Here is a 12,621-nt window from a genome sequence, read left to right on the forward strand (position 1 = left end):
TTACGGGAGTAGAAAGCCTCATCTTTCTCCCGCGGAGCGGCTGGTAGTTTCGAACTGCTGACCTTAAGGTTCGCAGCCCGATTCGTAACCAAATCTCCAACAAGTAAATGATGGATTTTCAGTGGTATTTTAACATCTTCCTAATTACCTAACTTATAATCAAAGAGACACAATATAAGGAAGCAAGCAGAGGTAGAGTCTGGTTTTGAACAGAGTAAAATCATTAAGCCTATGTAAGAGACCTGATACGGCGCTGTGGAGTAATGTGGACTGCTAAGTCGGTTTGAACCACAAAGTCAACAGTTCAAGCTCACCAGCTACTTCTTGAAAATCCTATACAGGGTGGCTATGGGTTGGAACTGACTCAACAGCACTTAACAACGACAACATATAGATTAAGAGATCTTAGCACACTAATTTAATGTGCTAGTCAACTCAAGGACAGAACCACAAACAAGGAGAAACTAATTTGTAATATTTACAGCCATATAAAGTGCAACTAAGGAGCCCTGGTGGTAGTATTAGGTTAAGTATTAGGCTGATATACTCAGGATTGGTGGTTCAAACCCACCAGCTACTCCACAGGACGAGGCTGTCTACTCTCATAAAAATTTATAGCCATAGGAACCCTAAAGAGTAGTTTTACTCTGCAGTACAGGATTGCTATGAGTCAGAATCAACTCAATGGCAGTGGGGATTTTTAGGTGGGTTTAAGGTACTGGTGTGGTGCTGCAGGATAAGGCATTGGACCACAAGGTCAGTTTGAACCACACAGTTGCTGGTTCAAACATACCGGTCACTCCTCAAAAACCCTACACAGGGTCGCTATGAGTCTGAACCAACTCAAAGGCACTTAACAACAACAATAAGGTCTAACTAGTCTCTTACTGTCCAGAACAAAGAATTGGGAAGAAAATCAAAACTTACGGAAAAAAATTAATCTAATAGACTAATGAATCAGAAAACAGCCACCACCATGATCTTGAGACAAGAACTAGATGAATTCCAGTTAACTCTATCAACTGCTCTGAAAGGGATCATATTAGGTGGTTCTGGATAGAGTGGGAGGAAAATGTGGCACAAAATCATAAAAAAATTTACTAGTCTGATAGAGAAGACTTGTGGAACTTCCAAAACCAAGACCATGGATGGCCTTTAGTCCTCTTTGAGTCTGGAAGTTAACTCAGCCCCATGGCTCAATTTTCAGCCAAACAATAGGCAAAATCTATCAAGGGAATAATAGCACTAGGAAGATAAACACTTCTTAAAATAATCAACCATCTAAGATTAAAAGAAGAGCATTTATCCAACGACAAACTTCAGAAGGTTACAAAAGAAAGAGCAATCTGAAACAAGGAATAAAAGGAGGATGTGAGATAAGGGATGCTAATGGAAATCAATGACACAAAACAAAATGTGTATGAATTGTTGGATAGAAAACTATTTGATCTGTAAATCTTAATCAAATTCACAACTTTAAACAAAACAAACAAAAAAGTTAGACTACCTGAATTGCCTGAGACTAGAGGATTCACTGAAACTATGGTCCAGAGATGCTCTTTAAACTCTGAACCAAAACTACCCTGAGATCACCCATTAACAGAAAAGCAGAATGACACACAAAATAAATTACCTGTTAAATTAGTGCTCTACTAAAAAGAAAAAAAAAAAAATCTGTGTAAGTCCAAAAGATCAACATATAACTCAATGCAAAGATAAGAAGATTAGTGGGAAAGTGAAGTACTGGAAATGGAACAACCAGAACGTTGCCGAAATGCGTGTAAGGTCAGTAGTTCAAACCCACCAGTTGCTCTTAGAAACTCTATACAGGGTCTCTATGAGTTAGAGCTGACTCACCAAAACATCACGACCAAAACATCACCACTAAGGAATATACCCAAAAAGAAGTCTATAGTTAGCTTTCTTGTTCTCATAAAATATGGGGAAATATCTTAATATTAGGAAGGCAGCCCAATTAAAACAATGAATGAGTGGTATCATTCACAACAAGTATTACTGGAATTATGAAAACACTAGTATCACAGTTGTTCATAAAATTTGGATGTATACATTGAAAACATTTAATATATGTCACAATTCAAGTATTCAACCTGTCATGTAAAAGAATGATAAATCCATTTAATGGACTATTATAAAACCAATAAAAATTATGTTTATGATAGCCAAATACAATGTGTTGCTATATATGAAAGAGCTTTAAGTTACTGTGCAGAATTCTAACTGGAAAGAAAACACAATATATTTATGCTTTATGTAGAAAAAAATACCAAAAGAATAGAAACTCTTCATTTTTGGTTTTAAACTATGAGTGTTTTTTCTTTAAACACTGTGTTTTACAAGGTATCTACTATTAAGTACATACAGTTTTGTAATTTGGAAGGGAAAAACCAAGACCCAAAATTATACCAATAAATATTTTAAGCATAAATACCACAGAATAATATGAAGAGAAATATATTAAAGGGAGTTTCTAAAATTTCATGGAAAAAATTCCATTTTTCCACAAATTTTTTTGAAATCCCCTTGTATATGTGAACATATAAATACAAAGACACACATATACAATACGATTATAATAATTTTAAAGAAAAAAATATGTGTAAGAAAAAAGGGCTAGTAAGAAATACAGTAAAATAACGGTAGCTGTGTTTGAAGGATGCAATTGAGTACTTTTCATCTTCCACTAATCTATGCCTTGAAGGTATTTTTTAAAGAATGTATACAATTTTGATTTAAAAAATTACCACCAATCCTAGTCACAAACCTTCCTTTTCCACCAAATCCTGCCTCCTCAAGACAACCACCAAACACCCATATGCAAATAACCCATAAGTACTTACATGGGCTCACATCTCTGTATCTGTTTCGATTTCTGTTTTCTGGGAACTTGGCCACTCTATGAGGATAGTCATGGGACTCATTTCGAATTTCCTTAAAATAATGAAAATGTATTTAATATTCCTCTCAAATTGCTTTTAGAAGACAGATACAGTCACAGCCAGTTGAAACTAACATTTACTGAGCAGTTATGCTAAATACTATGCAAAGAATTTTGTTTATATACATCTGCTACTCATGAAACAATAGAAAAGATTAGCTTCCCCACTTTATATTTCATCAGATTACAGGTTTTGTGATATTAAACAACTTGTCAAAGGTCACCAAGCAAGTAAGTGACAGACCCCAAAGCAGCATCAAGGTCCTACAGACATTTAAGACTGTGCTGCTATTTACTGTCAATTACTTTTTCAACACTAATAAGCAAAGTTTATGCAACTTAGAAAGAATGGTTTATCTAGTATGACCAAATTTATTCCCCAAATAAAACATTGTATCCAGTGGTTAGCCATATCATACATAAATTTCTGAAGAAAATTTACTATAACCATGTAAACTTTTAAATTTCTATTATAAAAAATTTATTTCTTCATCCTCATGCCTCATAACCCCAATTAGTTACCACAGAGCTGATTCTGACTTATGGCAGCCCTATATAATTCAGAGTAGAACTGCATTACCTATAGTTTTCAATGGTTGTGATCTTCTGGAAGTAGACCATTAGGTCTTCCTTCTGAGGTACTGCTGTATAGATGTGAGCCACCAAGATATTGGTTAGTAACTGACTGTTTGACTGTTAGTAATACCCAGGGATTCCCTTATACCTCACAACTGTTACTTTATTTTGAGCCCAGAAAAATCCCTAAAACTTATTTCTGAAGCCATAGATATTATAATGTCCAAGCCTCAAATTCATTTTATTGTTGTTGTTGCTGTTAAGTGTCGTCAAGTCAATTCTGACACAGAGACCCTGTATAGGATTTCTGAGGAGCAGCTGGTGAGCTTGATCTTGCAGTTCAAATGGCTTTGCAGTCTGGCACACTAACCCACAGTACCAATTGTTGTTGCTGTTAGGTGCCATCGAGTTGGCACAGCAGAACGAAACACTGCACAACACCAAATAAGTCTGACTCACATCAACCCTATATAGTTTCCAAGGAGCAGCTGGTGGGTTTGAACCACTGACCTTGCAGTTAGGAGTATAATGCTTATCCTACCAGTGCTACACCAGGACCCTGAAAGATTATTTTAAGGGCACTGAAAATTCTCTGTATTCCACAATGGAAGAAATACCAGGAAAGAGGGAGGAAAAATGATGGACTAGCCAGAAAGGCTGTGCAGGCTCTCTGCAGCAAGGATACAGAAAACTGGATAATACAGATAGAGAGGACAGTCCCAGAACTCTGTACTCCAGAAGATCGTATAGAAAAGTGGATCAAGTGAATGATGGGAAACGGAGTTGAACAGACGCAGCAAGAGATGAGGTGACTGAGGAGCTGTGGCAACCAATGGAACCATGACAATCTTTAAAAAGTACCTGAATGGCTTCAGAGACGGGAAAACATATTTGTGTTGCAGAAAACTACCAGAGGATTGAGGACAAAAATAAACAGCAACTTTAGCTGTACAAGCAAGCCACAGTCACACCCTCTACAGTCCTAACAATTGGTTAAGAGCCAGCTGTTATTGTAGATATCAGCTGCTATCTACCAGAGCACTGTAGGATCAGCACTGGACTGTGAACTACATGATCAGCATTTCAAACCCACCAGATGTTATTTGGAAACGTTATATAGGATCTCTGTTGTTAGTGCTGTTTAAAGAACTGACTAAACAGCACTAACAACAACAACAACAATATATCAGAGCAGTAACCAACAACCAACACCTGATTAATATTAAAGACCAGAAATGAACAATACACTGAAAATGCAGAGGAGTAGAATTGAATCAATAATTGCCAGAATTAGCTGGTAAGACAGAAGAGCTTTGTTTCCCAGTAAGCACTTTCCATCAGAAAAAAAGAATGAAAAAAAATCTGAAGAAAGTCTAAGATTAATGTGTGGGACAACATGAAAAGGATTAACCTGCGAGTATTACAGAACAAGAAACAAAACCACAGAAAAGATAGTTGAAGAGATGCTGGAAGAAATTTTTCCTAACATCATGAAGAATGAGAAAACAACCATCCCAGAAGCTGAACGAACCTCTGGAACTGTAGACCCAAAAAGAAAATCAACAAGACATATCATAATCAAACGCTCCAAAATCAAAGATGAGGAAAGAATCCTGAAAGCAATGTAAGAAAAACAAAATGTCACCTACAAAGGGAAACAAGTAAGATGAAGCTCTGATTTCTCAGCCCAAACCATACCAGCAAGAAGGCAATGGGGAAACAGAGATAAAACTCAGGAGAAAAAACCCAACCAACCAAGAACCATATACCCAGCAAAGCTGTTCATCAAATACAATAGCAAAATTATAACACTTCAGGATAAAAAACAATTAAAGGAATTTGTCAAAGCCAAGCCAAGATTCCAAAATACACCACTGAACTGAGAACCAACACAAGAAGACAACAACCAGAGACTGACATATGTGGCAAAACCAACCAGATTTTAGTCCAGATATGGAAGTGTTCAAAGTGGGACGGAACTGCCAATTCCATTTCTGGCTCATAGCAACCCTGTATAGGGTTACCGAGGAGCTGCTGGTAAGCTTAAACCACCAACATTGCAGTTCTAGCCAACCTTGCAGTCCAGTGCATTAATCCACAGCACCACAGACTGAAAATACGGAATCTGGGATATCAGTCTATGATCACGACAACTTACAAAGCGAAGGGAAGGGAAGGCAAAGCGAAGGGCAGGAAAAGGATAGTTACAGAGTTCCAGGTGGTGAGAAGGTCAGGTATATTTAAGAATAAAATTAACTGTTTTAAAATGAGGAAGAAATTAATGAAGTACAGTGGAACTTCAAAGAAACTTAATACACCTTCATATCAAATCATGACAAGAAAACTTCAGAAAGATTTTGGAAGCATTGAAACTATAAGGAAATTGACAAGAAAAAAACAAAACACACACACACACAAATAAACTCAGCACAGGAGAACACTCAGAACCAGAAGCATAACAAATAATAAACAAACAAAAAACAGTAAAACAACTGCAATCAATTCATACCTATCAAAAATTCCGCTTAAATTCAATGGGTTAAAAGAAAGACAGTAGCATATTGGGTAAGAAAACAAGATCCTTCCTCATGCTGTCTACATCTTACACACAGAGACAACAACAGATTAATCAAATCTTCAAAACCCTCCCAACAAAAGAAATCCAGATCCATCTGGCTTTACTGATGAATTTTATCAAACACTCAAGTCTAAGAGCTGACACAAATTTTACTTAAACTATTCCAGAACAAAGGAAAGGTTGGAAAGTCCTGAATACATTTTATGAAGTGGCTTAACCATCATACCAGAATCAGGCAAGGATATCACTAAAAAATATCTTATAAACAAATAATCCTTTATGAATCTAGGTATGAAAATTCTCAAAAATCCTAGTCAATAGAATTCAAAAACATATTTTTAAAATGCATTAAACCAACTGGGATTCATATCAGGGATGCAAGGATGGTTCAATAATAGAAAAATAATCAATGTAATCCCAAATATAAATTTTAAAAAGGAAAAGAACCACATGACCACTATCAATTGATTCAAAAAAGGTATCTGACAAAATCCAATATCCATTCTTGATAAAAAAAAAAAAAAACTCAACAAAGTAGAAACTAAAGGGAAATTCCTCAACATAATTAAGAACATGTATACAACTCCAACAGCCAGAATTATTCTCAATGGAAAGTTACATAAAAGCATTTCCTGTGTAAACAGGAACTGGACAAGGATGCCCTTTATCACCACTCCTATTCAATACTGTGTTGGAAGTCTTAGCCAGAGATACAAGGCAAGAAAGGGCAATTAAAGGCGCTGGTAACGTAGTAGTTACAAATCAGGCTGCAAACTGCAAGGTCAGCAGTTCAAAACTACCAGCTGTTCCGTGGGAGAAAGATGTGGCTTTCTGCTCCCATAAAGATTTACAGCCTCACAAACCATGTACAGAGTCGCTATGAGTCAGAACCATCTCCACAGCACATAATCACCACCACCACCAACTGCCAAAGCAGAAGTACAAATTTCTCTGTTTGCAGATGATATAGCCTATAAATAGAAAATCCCAAGGAGTCAGCAAGAAAATTATTGGAGCTTACTGAAAGATTCAGCAAAGTGGCAGGGTACAAGATCAATACACAAAAATCAGCTGGATTCCTCTATAGTATCAAAGACAGTCCTGAAAGGGAAATTAGAAAAACAGTATCATTTACAATACCACCCAATGGATGAAATACTTAAGAATGAATCTAACCAGAGGGGAAAAAAGACCTATACATAAAAAACTACAAAACACTATTACAAGAAACCAAAAGGCATTTACAAAAATGGAATGATATACCAGGCTCATATATAAGAATACTTAACATTGTGAACATGTCAATACTACCCAAAACATTCTATAGATATGATGCTATCACAACCCAGATTCCATGGGAAAAAATGATCACAAATTTTATATGTAGAGGAAACAGACCTCACATAAGCAAAGCATGCTTAAGAAGAACAAAGTTAGACGCATCTCACATCCTGATCTCAGAATTTACTAAACAGTCACAGTAGTCAAAACAGCCTAGTATGGGTACAAAAAAAGATACACAGGTCAATGGAAATCCATCCATATACAATCAATTCATCTTTCACAAAGGCCTAAAACATATTAAATGGGAAACAACAGTTTCTTCAACAAACGGAGCTGCAAAAACTACTAAATCTATTTTCAGAAGAATGAAATGAAATAAGAAGAAAATTAGAAGAAAAAAAAGAAAGAATAATGATAAGAGCAGAAACAAATCAGATGGAAAACAGAAAAACTATAGAAAGAATCAACAGGACAAGAACCTGGTTCTTTGAAAGAATTCATAAAATTGATAAACCATTGGCAAAACTAACAAAAGAGGAACAAGACACAAATAACTCGCATTAGAACCCACATGGGTGATGTCACAATGGAACCAAACGAAGTCAAAAGGATAATAATAGAATATTATGAAGCGTAGTATCCCAACAAATTCGAAATTAAGAAGAAATGGATGAATTTTCAGAAAACCACAACCTACCTAAACTTACACAGAGTGAAGTAGAAAATCTGAACAGACCCATAACAAAAGAAGAATTGATCAGGTCATCAAAAGACTCCTAAACAAAAGAAGTCCAGGCCCAGATGGCTTCACAGTTGAGTTCTGCCAAACATTCAGGGAGGAGCTGTCACCAATTCTACTCAAATTATTCCAGAATATAGAAAAGGATGGAAAACTTCCTTAATACATTTTATGAAGAAACTATAACTCCAATACCAAAACCAGGGAAGGAAATCACTAAGAAAGAAACTTATAGAACAATATCCCTCATAAACATACATGCAAAAATTCTCAACAAAATCCTAGCCAACAGAATCCAGCTACACATCAAAAAGATAATACATCATGATCAAGTGGGATTCATATCACGGATGCAAGGATGGTTCAACATTAGAAAAATGATCAACGTTATCCACCATATAAATACGAAAAAAGAAAACAACCACATGGTCATATTGATTGATGCAGAAAAGGCATTAGACAAAATCCAACATCCATCCTGATAAAAACACTCAACAAAATAGGAATTGAAGGGAAATTTCTCAACATATATACAAAATCAACAGCCAACATTACTCTCAATGGAGAGACACTGAAAGCCTTTCCTCTGCGAACAGGAACCAGACAAAGATGCCTTTTGTCACCACTCCTATTCAGTATTGTGCTGGAAGACATAGCAAGAGCTATACAGCAACACAGGGAAATTAAAGGCATCCAAATTGGCAAAGAGGAAGTAAAACTCTCCCTATTTGCACACAATATGATCCTATATGTAGAATACTCAGTAAAATACTCAGTAAAAAAGCTACTAGACCTCATTGGAAGATTGAGCAAAGTGGCAAGATATAAAATCAAACATAGAAAAATCAGTTAGATTCCTCTATACCAAAAACAACAGCAGTGAAAAGGACATTAGGAAACCAACACCACTTACAATAGCCACACAAAGGATGAAATATCTTGGAATAAATGTAACCAGAGAAACAAAGGACTTATACAAAGAAAATTGCAAGAAACCAAAAGAGACTTACAACAATGGAAGAATGTACCATGCTCCTGGATACGAAGACTTAACATTGTGTAAATGTCAACACTGCCCAAAACAATTTATACATATAATGTGATCCCAATCCAGATTCCAACAACATTCTTCAAAGACATGGAAAAAGCAATTACAAACTTGATATGGAAAGGAAAGAGACCCAGGATAAGCAAAGCACTGCTTAAGAAGAAGAACAAGGTTGGAGGCATCTCACTTCCCGACTTCAAAATTTACTACACAGCTACAGTGGTCAAAACAGTTTGCTACTGGTACAATGAAGGATACATAGATCAATGGAACAGAATCGAGAATCCAGAAATTAACCCACCTACATACAGCCAACTGATTTTTGACAGAATACCTAAATATAACGCATGAGGAGGTAACAGTCTCTTCAACAAACGGTGCTGGTACAACTGGAAAATGACATGCAAAAGACTGAAACAAGACCTTCACCTCACACCTTATACAAAAACTAACTCAACATGAATCCCAGAATTATGAAGGCCATCAATGAAAAATTTGGGACAAATGTGAGGGCACTAATTCAGGGAATACACAGGCTACAAAACATTTTGAAAACCACAAACAAAAGAAGACAAAATAGATAAATGGGACATAGTAAAAATTAAAAACTTATGTGCATCAAAAGGCTTCACCAAAAGAATAAAATGGGAACCCATAGAATGGGAAAAAAGCTTTTGCAATGACACATCAGACAAGGGACTCATTTCTAAAATATATAGGAAACTACAACACCTCCACAAGAAAAAGACAAATAACCCAATTAAAAAGTGGGCACAGGACATGAACAGACACTTCACCAAGGAAGAGATCCGGGCAGCCAACAAACATATGAAGAAATGTTCACGATTACAAGCCATTAGAGAGATTCAAATTAAAACAACAATGAGATATCATCTCACAACAACAATAACAGCAAAGATCAAAATGTAGAGGACAATAAATGCTGGTGGGGATGTGGAGAGACTGGGACACTCCTGCATTGCTGGTGGGACTGCAAAATAGTCCAACCTCTCTGGAAAGCAATAAGGCATTTCCTTAGAAGGTTGAAAACAGAAATACCTTATGCTCCAGCAACTCCTCTACTTGGTATTTACCCACAAGAAAAAACAAGCCACAACATGAGAAGATACACGCACACCAATGTTCAAAGCAGCACTATTTACAATAACAAAAAGATGGAGGCAGCCAAAGTGTCCATCAACTGAAGAATGGACAAACAAACTATGTTGCATACACACAATGGAATATTATACTACCTTGAAAAATAACAAGGAAGTTGCAAGGCAACACCTAACATGGATGAACCTTGAGGACATTATGTTGAGTGAAATTAGTCAGTCACAAACGGAAAAAGACTGCATAGGACCACTACAGTAAAAGAATAAGGAAAAGAACCCATACTAAAGGGGGGTGTATATTCTTTGCTGGTTGCTGGGATGAGGGGAGGGAAGTGAAGGTGCAGCACAGTGCAAGGAATAGACACAGGATAGTTTGGGTGCTCGGGAGGGGGGCAATACACAAGAAGGGAGAGGGGAATGGAAGAACAAAGCAGATGGGAGAACAATTAGGCAGGTTTGAATGGGCTAAGTGGGACAGAGGTAAATATATGCACAACCTTGGAACAACAGGGTTCTGGGATACAGAGACTGAGACATAGTTGAAATGGGGAAAAGGGGGGAATAATGTTAAGATGCTTGGCTGTCTTTTGAATCTTGGTGTTCCTTACGTTATATTTTAAAACAGACACTGGAGGGAGAGATAAAGGAATAGCCAGAAACAAAACCATAGAAATCTTGTAAGCCTGCCTTCTGCCTATAAATGATTGGAATACCTAAACTGGGGCTACGAAGTGCCCAGTGAAGGAGGCTTCCTGCGAACCTTCTGCATTCCATAAGACTATAGGTGGAAGCCTGAACCACAACCAGATCTTCAGAGGTGGGAAATTTCCACTTGAAAGGACAAACAGATGAGCCTGGAGCGGCTAGAAGAACAGAAGAAACTTCTTAAAAGAAAGACCTACCGGAAAAATACAAAACAATAGAGGCAGACTGACTGTTATGTTACTACAAGAACAAGCAATTTGCTTGCCCAGGAGACATCAAAGCAAGTGGCCGGGTCCACTCAGTGCAAACCCCCTTCCAAAACTAAGACTTAATGGGAATACATGCTCTGATTTGTGACCACGCTCATCATCGATAAGGGGAAGTGAGGGAAAACAGCAATGAAGCAGCAAGATAAGCCCTACAACGTTCAATAAACTCCTGTGAACCCGGGTGGAGACCTGGTTGGCCAGCAGTGTGGCAAGACCTGGGGACTCTTAGGCTCAGAGTCAGTGACATAGCCACAGAGGACTAGAGTGGAGAGTGAAGCATCCAGCTGATAAGAAGACAGGGCATATGCACAAGAACACCCACACATGCAGATAAAACCCACTTGACCTGCCTTCAATGACTGGATGATCAGAGCTCAACCAGAAGAAAACAGAAGAGGGGAAAAAAAAAAAAAAGAGTAATCTGATACAATTTGATTAACTTGACCTACACCTATGGATGCAGTAGCTGAAAACAGGAAACAAATCCTTACAAAAAGGATCATTTCCACCCCCTCCACACACAGTAGACAGGGATGGGCAACTTGGACATTGGCTACCCAAAATGGGGGTGGGGGTGGGGGTTACAAAGGCAAGAAGTGACTGGTTTACAAGCTTTCAAGAGGTTTGGAACCTAGATCCAGAGGGCGTGGGGAAGGTAGAATCTCCAGTGAATAGTATCCAATCTGTCTGGGCGGGGTTGATGAAATGAAATGCAGATAGGTCTTTTGCGATACAATAGTGAAAAATTGTTATCAAGACTGATTGTGAGGTTTGGAAACGTAAAGGTAGACATTTTATAGCACGGAGGGGAGTTATTAACATTTCAGTCTAGAATCGGAGGTCCCTGGGCCCATCAATGGAGAAGAGCAGAGAGTGAGACCGTACTCAGAGAAGCAGTGACACCAAAGATGGAGGCAGAGATGATGACGTGGAGAGATGGAGCAGCTGGAAACTATAGAGCCAGAGACGGAGAGGGGCTGTGTGCTGACGACCGGGATGCAGGCTTGTAGTGTATACACTTTGTTTGGTTGATGATGCATGCAGGGGATTGTAACCATGGCAATGAAACGATACACGATAGAATACGTGTAAAACTAATGTTCTCGACTTCCGGTTTGACAGGGCGGCCAGGCGGTGCGGGTGAGTGGGGGCTCCAGGAACAGGGGTGGCAACTCGCGAGTTAAACCTCCCAGGTAGGAACCCACAGTCTCACAGCCAGCGTGAGTCTCAGTGCGCCAGAGCCTTAGACCCCCTTCTTTGAGAAATCACTGTGCGAGGAATTACAGGCTTCTTAAACTTGCGCTGCTGCAGCCCCAGCTCCTTTGGGCTTGAGGGGGCGGGGCGG

At 38.1% G+C, this 12,621-nt stretch overlaps 1 protein-coding gene across 1 annotated transcript in view; it reads right to left on the reverse strand.

The window, feature by feature from the left end:
- PTPN2 (protein tyrosine phosphatase, non-receptor type 2) overlaps window positions 1-12,621 on the reverse strand; it is a 151,080-nt gene that overhangs the window by 104,386 nt on the left and 34,073 nt on the right. The window contains exon 2 of the mRNA XM_006877595.1: window positions 2,862-2,952. Coding sequence (XP_006877657.1) covers window positions 2,862-2,952 — 91 coding nt within the window. The remainder of the gene's footprint in view (window positions 1-2,861; window positions 2,953-12,621) is intronic.

This window comes from Chrysochloris asiatica, unplaced genomic scaffold (assembly GCF_000296735.1).
Source record: "Chrysochloris asiatica unplaced genomic scaffold, ChrAsi1.0 scaffold00533, whole genome shotgun sequence".
Taxonomy (NCBI): Eukaryota; Metazoa; Chordata; class Mammalia; order Afrosoricida; family Chrysochloridae; genus Chrysochloris; species Chrysochloris asiatica.